The 8,764-nt window shown below is 44.8% G+C and overlaps 1 protein-coding gene across 1 annotated transcript in view; it reads right to left on the bottom strand.

Moving 5' to 3' along the window:
• Window positions 1–2,734: 2,734 nt before the first annotated feature.
• The window catches only part of LOC123991413 (reversion-inducing cysteine-rich protein with Kazal motifs-like), a 95,644-nt gene continuing 89,614 nt past the window's right edge, over window positions 2,735–8,764 (bottom strand). Inside the window, exons 20-21 of the mRNA XM_046292989.1 lie at window positions 7,151–7,306; window positions 2,735–3,379 (exon numbers count right to left, since the gene is read on the bottom strand). Of these exons, the coding sequence (XP_046148945.1) occupies window positions 3,152–3,379; window positions 7,151–7,306 (384 nt within the window). The 3' untranslated portion in view covers window positions 2,735–3,151. The remainder of the gene's footprint in view (window positions 3,380–7,150; window positions 7,307–8,764) is intronic.

Raw genomic sequence — 8,764 nt, 5'->3', positions numbered from 1 at the left:
AGAGGGAAGAGAGAGGGAGAGAGGGAAGAGGGAGAGAGTGAGAGAGCGAGAGAACGAGAGAGAGAACGAGAGAGAACGAGAGAGAACGAGAGAGAGAGGGAAGAGAGAGGGAAGAGAGAGGGAGAGAGGGAAGAGGGATGAGAGAGAGGGAAGAGAGAGGGAGAGAGGGAAGAGGGAGAGAGAAAGAAGAGGAGAGAACGAGAGAGAGAACGAGAGAGAACGAGAGAGAGAGGGAAGAGAGAGGGAAGAGAGAGGGAGGAAGAAGAAGAGAGAACGAGAGCGAAGGAGAGAGAGAGAGAGAGAGCGAGAGAGCGAGAGAGAGAGAGAGAGAGAGAGAGAGAGAGAGAGAGAGAGAGAGAGAGAGAGAGAGAGAGAGAGAGAGAGAGAGAGAGAGAGAGAGAGAGAGAGAGAGAGAGAGAGAGAGAGAGAGCGAGAGGACCCATGGAGGCTGTGCTTGTCATGGTCATTAATTACACAGTGGATCATGTAAATCAGACTTAAGGGGAGCCGACGAGACCATTATCAGACACCAGGGTCTTCCACTTCGTCGTCCCCTTTCTAGGGGCACTACGGACAAGGGGCCCTAGGAAGTGTTGAGGAAGCAGACGCTCTCGTCTCCGTTACTCTGTCACAGCCTGTCCCCTTGTGGTAATAGTATGTTATTACATGTTAGAGGTGCCGGGTTGGGGCTTTGGGCTTTTCCTTTGATTCCTCATGTCCTCTCCCCTTGCCTCTTTCTCACAAAACCCACTGAGAGGAGGGATCTTGGAACTTCTCCGTTTGAGAACGAGGAAGACGAGGAAAACAAATGCGAAAGAGCCTGAAGATAAGGAAGAGTTTAACCTGTGATGTTTCAGTTCTAATTCACTCTTGAGCAAAATCATATTGATTAGATTGGTATAATATTTTATGTAGTACTCAACTTCCCTGTGAAATCTGGAAAAAAAGATATATATATATATTCCAAAACAGTTATGAGGTAATGTAAAACAAAAAGCAACTGGTCTGTTTGATTGGAGGATGATATATTCCATAATATATTCATTCTGTTGGCATTTTACACACACACATTGCAAAGTACTGGCATCTCCGCCCCGAGAAAATGATGCAATAGAGTGATGATTAAAGTATTACGTAAGTGTCTACATCTCTACTCTTTATAAACATTGGCAATATGAACACATTTGATATCACAAACAAACAAACAAAAACTCTTAGAGACAAACAGGTGTAATACTACAAAGACCCTTGGAGAAAGAAAATGATGTGCTGCTTCAAAGCTGCCTCGATAATACTGTAGAACGACGGAGACAACACTTCCTGTTGCGTCGGCATAGAAACAGCATCAAATCAAACGGACAGGACAAATACAATACATTCTGGATAAAAAATAAATTGTCATCATGCAAGAATATAACATCAAATAAAATTTTAAAAGGGCAGATAGTGAATCACGTTTCAATCCATGTCTTATGCATATCAAATATAGAATATTTTCAGAATAATTAATATCAACATTACAGAGTTATTGCATTTGCTTTCTATAGGAACTATATACAAGGCATATTGTCCCACATTTGTTTTACCCCTGTGCTGGGTAAAGTGATGATTGTCATTGTCATTAAAAACATGGCTGTTGTTCCTGTTATCTTATTAAATATATCTTATCTACACTAAAGGAATAACGGGAATCCCTTTTTGTGTTTTTTCAGCTTATAGAGTGGGGGGATGCTTGTCTTCCACCTGTTTGACATTCAGTATGTCTCAGTCTGCAACTCCCAACTCCTTCTCTATTTACAATAGTACAAAAAACCTGGATAGAGGAGAGGGGAGGAGAGGAGAGGGGAGGGGAGGGGAGGAGAGGGGAGGAGAGGAGAGGGGAGGAGAGGGAGAGGGGAAGAGAGGGAGAGTGGAGGAGAAGGAGAGGGGAGGAGAGGGGAGGAGAGGGAGAGGGAGAGGGGAGGAGAGGGGAGGGGAGAGGGGAGGGAGAGGGAGAGGGAGAGGGAGAGGGAGAGGGAGAGGGAGAGGGAGAGGAGAGGGAGAGGGAGAGGGAGAGGGAGAGGGAGAGGGAGAGGGGAGGAGAGGGGAGGAGAGGAGAGGGGAGGAGAGGGAGAGGGGAAGAGAGGGAGAGTGGAGGAGAAGGAGAGGGGAGGAGAGGGGAGGAGAGGGAGAGGGGAGGAGAGGAGAGGGGAGGAGAGGGAGAGGGGAAGAGAGGGAGAGTGGAGGAGAAGGAGGGGAGGAGAGGGAGAGGGAGAGGGGAGGAGAGGGGAGGAGAGGGAGAGGGAGAGGGGAGGAGAGGGAGAGGGGAGGAGAAGGAGAGGGGATGAGAGGGAGAGGGGAGGAGAAGGAGAGGGGAGGAGAAGGAGAGGGGAGGAGAGGGAGAGGGGAGGAGAGGGGAGGGAGAGGGGAGGAGAGTAGAGGGGAGGGGAGGGGAGGGAGAGGGGAGGAGAGGGAGAGGGGAGGAGAAGGAGAGGGGAGGAGAGGGAGAGGGGAGGAGAGGGAGAGTGGAGGAGGAGAGGGGAGGAGAAGGAGAGGGGAGGAGAGGGAGAGTGGAGGAGAATGAGAGGGGAGGAGAGGGAGAGTGGAGGAGGGGAGGGGAGGAGAAGGAGAGGGGGAGGAGAGGAGAAGGAGAGGGGAGGAGAGGGATAGGGGAAGAGACGGAGAGGGGAGGAGAAGGAGAGGGGAGGAGAAGGAGAGTGGAGGAGAATGAGAGGGGAGGAGAAGGAGAGGGGAGGAGAAGGAGAGGGGAGGAGAAGGAGAGGGGAGGAGAGGTGAGGAAGAGTGACTGAGGGAAAAGGTAAGGAGGACACACACACACACACACCCCTCCACAGCTTTAGAGGAGGAGAGAGCTACTGGATACAAAACACTGTGTAATAAAAAACGAATCCTCCCTGTCACGATATATAGAGAGTTCTATGGAACCAAAGCTGGAATGTGATTGTGTCTCCTCTGTCATTGGAATAAGATGCATCTCATAGCTTCTCGTCTATGATTGACGCTTGTGCCGTAGAGTTTATAGGGTTGATTGTCAAGGCTTTTACAGGATGATGCTTCCTGCCATGCAATGACCTGGGAGAGGGTCCCTTAGAATAGTCCACAATACACCAGGCCTCGTGCCACCAGGGCATGGCTGGCTACTGGGGACTAGCTAGGCCTCGGCTATGCCTGGGTCTAGAATGAGGACGAGGCCCAAGGCGAGGCAGAGGGAGATGGGCAGGGAGGAGGCCGAGGAGCTGGGGTATCCCGTGGACCTGATGGTGGAGATGGAGACGTCGGAGGTGAGGAAAGCAGACAGAGGCACGTGGGAGACCAGGGTGGGGCTGCCGTAGTTGATGAGTGAGTCGATCTTCTCCGCCTCCATGCTGCAGGCTTCAATCTGAGACATGACACACACACACACACACACACACACACACACACACACACACACACACACACACACACACACACACACACACACACACACACACACACACACACACACACACACACACACACACACACACACACACGCACACGCACACGCACACACACGCACACACATTTACATGTATGATGTTATGCATTGTCTTAATTCCCTTCTGAAATAGCAGATCCAAACGTGTTATTTTGTTATAACGTAACAAACCAGGCTCTTTGTTTGTGTATGAAACATTCCTAATTGAACCACCTAAAAGTTACAGACAGTGAGTCACATTCTTGACTAATAATCCTCGAGAGAATGACAGGAGGCCGGCCCATAACCTTCATTTCCCGGGTTCCATCGATAATTATTGCTCAGGGCTGTTTTTTGTTTGCAGAGATATCAATAAAAGGGGTGGAAAGGGTATGAAAAACAACTTAATTGGGAGTTTCACACTCGATGCGACAGAACTGTTGTCAGAGATGAAACGTCTGAGTCCCAGTGGAGTGAAAGAGATTCTGAGAGGAGTTAGATTGTCTCTCAGCGAGACGGGGGTTTTGGGGTCTCTCGTTCATCATCTAAGTCTCTGGTGTCATGATAAAATATTTGTTTAACCTTCCGTTTATCCAGGTTAGTCCTATCTCAATTAAATCTAATTTTTCGAGAGAAAAAACGGAGATGGTATTGTTCGAAATAACAGTTAAATATTGCCTAGGAGTCACTGCCTGGGACTAGTCCTGCATCGGGTCGGATTCCCAAGGTCCTCTGCTGTTGAGACGCAAAAAAACAAATCCACTGGTGGAATGAAAACATTATGTCAGAGCCACAGATCGGCTTGTAGTTGACCCCCCCCCCCACGTGAGAATACGTTGCCAAGGCCTACTTTCCCTGGCTGGTATAGCTCATGTGAAAATGGCTAATGGAGAAATAAAAAGAAGGGGTATAGGTCACCGTCGTCGTGGAAACAGGTGAAATCCCCGGGTTTGGTTTGTGGTTTGGATTGTGGACAAGGGCAACAACCTGGTAGATAGATACACCTGGTAGATAGATACACCTGGTAGATGGATATACCTGGTAGATAGATACACCTGGTAGATAGATACACCTGGTAGATGGATACACCTGGTAGATGGATACACCTGGTAGATGGATACACCTGGTAGATAGATACACCTGGTAGATAGATACACCTGGTAGATAGATACACCTGGTAGATGGATATACCTGGTAGATAGATACACCTGGTAGATAGATACACCTGGTAGATAGATACACCTGGTAGATGGATACACCTGGTAGATGGATACACCTGGTAGATAGATACACCTGGTAGATGGATATACCTGGTAGATAGATACACCTGGTAGATGGATATACCTGGTAGATAGATACACCTGGTAGATAGATACACCTGGTAGATAGATACACCTGGTAGATAGATACACCTGGTAGATATATACACCTGTAGATAGATACATAGATAGATACACCTGGTAGATAGATATACCTGGTAGATATATACACCTGGTAGATAGATACACATGGTAGATATATACATAGATATATACACCTGGTAGATATATACACCTGGTAGATAGATACACCTGGTAGATAGATACACAGCCTGCAAAAAAAGTTCAAATAGGTATTTGTTTACGATAGGCCATTTCAGTTTATTGTCAGTTAATTATTATGTTAATTCAGGCTTTCGTTCATTTAGACCATCCAAAGGTTAAAACTGGTGCGCTGGTAAGAATTTGAGAAACCTCGGCCAAATCAATGTATTAAGACTCTGGGAATTGTTTATTTAAGTTTCAATTAAACAATTTGATTATCTAAACAATATTGAATGTCGTTATATGCTTTCATTAGGTAAAGAGGGCTAATTAGAAGGTATGGTTACCTTTTATTCATATGTTGAATAGACATGTAGACAAATGAATTCATGCAGGGAAGGGAATAACAGCCTACTATTCTGGAGTCCAATTTATTTTTTAAATAAATTCATGTTATTTGCCGAGTCACGGATCGGAACAATTCTGTGCGGGTGGGTCGGGTTGCTCCTGATGTCGGGTATCGGGTGGGGTTCGGAATTGATGTGGCCAGCGTGGTCGGGTGCGGCTCTAAAAAAAAATATGACCCTTCCAGAACTTCACCCCATGTCTCCTGTGTGCTCCCCGATATCTCTAAACGCATCCTCTGTGTGACTGCTCAGCTTGTTAACAAATGCCTCCTCTTTTCTGCAGTAATCACTGTGTAATCCACTGCGTTTATAGACAGGCGTGGGGGGTAGCGAAGGGGGTAGGGTGGGGGTAGCGACGGGGGTACGGTGGGGGGTAGCGACGGGGGTAGGGTGGGGGGTAGCGACGGGGGTAGGGTGGAGAACATGCTGCCTGTGCTGCCTGAAAGGGGCTCCATTCTAAGTGGGAAACAAAAATGCTCACAACACCATGATGGGATGATTTGGCCCTAAGGTGTACTGTACGCTATGCTGATTAGGTTCCAGGTCATGCATCATCCGATCAACATAGAATCAAAACAAAACAGGGCAATGGCCTTGGCACACAGAAGAATTGTGAATTAATGTCAGTCGACAGGTCTCTGTGAGACAGAGAGAGAGAAACATAGAGAGAGACAGAAAGAGTGACAGAGAGAGAGACAGAGAGAGAGACAGAGAGTCAGAGACCGAGAGAGAGACAGAAAGAGAGACAGAGAGAGAGACAGAGAGACAGAGAGACAGAAAGAGAAAGATAGAGAGAGAGAGACAGAGAGAGAGAGAGACAGAGACTGAGAGAGAGACAGAAAGAGAGACAGAGAGAGAGACAGAGAGAGAGACAGAGAGACAGAGAGACAGAAAGAGAGAGAGTGTGTGATAGTGTGTAGCCAGTGTGTGATAGTGTGTAGCCAGTGTGTGATAGTGTGTAGCCAGTGTGTGATAGTGTGTAGCCAGTGTGTGATAGTGTGTAGCCAGTGTGTGATAGTGTGTAGCCAGTGTGTGATAGTGTGTAACCAGTGTGTGATAGTGTGTAGCCAGTGTGTGATAGTGTGTAGCCAGTGTGTGATAGTGTGTAACCAGTGTGTGATAGTGTGTAGCCAGTGTGTGATAGTGTGTAGCCAGTGTGTGATAGTGTGTAGCCAGTGTGTGATAGTGTGTAACCAGTGTGTGATAGTGTGTAACCAGTGTGTGATAGTGTGTAACCAGTGTGTGATAGTGTGTAGCCAGTGTGTGATAGTGTGTAGCCAGTGTGTGATAGTGTGTAACCAGTGTGTGATAGTGTGTAGCCAGTGTGTGATAGTGTGTAGCCAGTGTGTGATAGTGTGTAGCCAGTGTGTGATAGTGTGTGATAGTGTGTAGCCAGTGTGTGATAGTGTGTAACCAGTGTGTGATAGTGTGTAGCCAGTGTGTGATAGTGTGTAGCCAGTGTGTGATAGTGTGTAACCAGTGTGTGATAGTGTGTAGCCAGTGTGTGATAGTGTGTAGCCAGTGTGTGATAGTGTGTAGCCAGTGTGTGATAGTGTGTAACCAGTGTGTGATAGTGTGTAACCAGTGTGTGATAGTGTGTAGTCAGTGTGTGATAGTGTGTAGCCAGTGTGTGATAGTGTGTAGCCAGTGTGTGATAGTGTGTAACCAGTGTGTGATAGTGTGTAGCCAGTGTGTGATAGTGTGTAGCCAGTGTGTGATAGTGTGTAGCCAGTGAGTGATAGTGTGTAGCCAGTGTGTGAACTCCGTTTCTGTGTGTTTACCTGCAGTGGAGTTGGCTGCTGGTCCACGGGGACGATGAGGATGACGATCTCTGAGTCGATGCTCAGGTAACCGAAGATGTCACACTGCGGCACGGAGATGTGGAGACGCAGGATCCTCAAGATGTCATGGACTGTCACTGGTTGCTTCCTGTTCAACTGACACACCAAACCAGCAGGACAGACAACCAGAGCCATGTAGAGTTTGAGATTCAATTCACTGCAGACTGAGGAAAACGGAACTGAAAACAGGTTTATTGGCACTCTATGTGGTGAGCAAATTGTATTCATCCCGATTTAATAACTAACATGAAGTGCGTCCGTGAACAGTAGTTGAAAGTGCAATGAATGTTTTACAGTGTCTACTGTCAGGGAATGAAGGGTAGGTTGGCAATCTACGCTGTCTATTTCCATGGCTGGTCTGAGCGAGTCGTTGTCTAATCAGCGCTACATAATTTCAGCGTGACAGCATTTCCAAAGGTCATTTGTTTGGAATTAGCAGGCTTATGGTCTAGACTTAACGTTGATAAGATAATTGTGTTGGAGATTAGGGACTAATAGCCCGAGCTCACGTTTATAATGAATCTGCTTTGAATTAGCATGTATTAGCATGTATACAAAGCATTTCTTATTAGCATGTATACAAAGCATTTCTTATTGGCATGTATACGAAGTATTTCTTATTAGCATGCATTTCTTATTAGCATGTATACAAAGCATTTCTTATTAGCATGTATAGCATGTATACAAAGCATTTCTTATTAGCATGTATAAAAAGCATTTCTTATTAGCATGTATAAGCATGTATACAAAGCATTTCTTATTAGCATGTATACGAAGCATTTCTTATTAGCATGTATACAAAGCATTTCTTATTAGCATGTATTAGCATGTATACAAAGCATTTCTTATTAGCATGTATACAAAGCATTTCTTATTAGCATGTATACGAAGCATTTCTTATTAGCATGTATACAAAGCATTTCTTATTAGCATGTATACAAAGCATTTCTTATTAGCATGTATAAAAAGCATTTCTTATTAGCATGTATACGAAGCATTTCTTATTAGCATGTATAAAAGCATTTCTTATTAGCATGTATGTATTAGCATGTATACAAAGCATTTCTTATTAGCATGTATACGAAGCATTTCTTATTAGTATGTATAAAAAGCATTTCTTATTAGCATGTATAAAAAGCATTTCTTATTAGCATGTATACAAAGCATTTCTTATTAGCATGTATACAAAGCATTTCTTATTAGCATGTATACGAAGCATTTCTTATTAGCATGTATACAAAGCATTTCTTATTAGCATGTATTAGCATGTATACAAAGCATTTCTTATTAGCATGTATACGAAGCATTTCTTATTAGCATGTATAAAAAGCATTTCTTATTAGCATGTATTAGCATGTATACAAAGCATTTCTTATTAGCATGTATACAAAGCATTTCTTATTAGTATGTATACAAAGCATTTCTTATTAGCATGTATACAAAGCATTTCTTATTAGCATGTATACAAAGCATTTCTTATTAGCATGTATACAAAGCATTTCTTATTAGCATGTATAAAAAGCATTTCTTATTAGCATGTATTAGCATGTATAC

The sequence above is a fragment of the Oncorhynchus gorbuscha genome, linkage group LG12 (assembly GCF_021184085.1).
Source record: "Oncorhynchus gorbuscha isolate QuinsamMale2020 ecotype Even-year linkage group LG12, OgorEven_v1.0, whole genome shotgun sequence".
NCBI classification, from domain to species: domain Eukaryota; kingdom Metazoa; phylum Chordata; class Actinopteri; order Salmoniformes; family Salmonidae; genus Oncorhynchus; species Oncorhynchus gorbuscha.
This window is presented reverse-complemented; position numbering and strand designations above follow the sequence as displayed.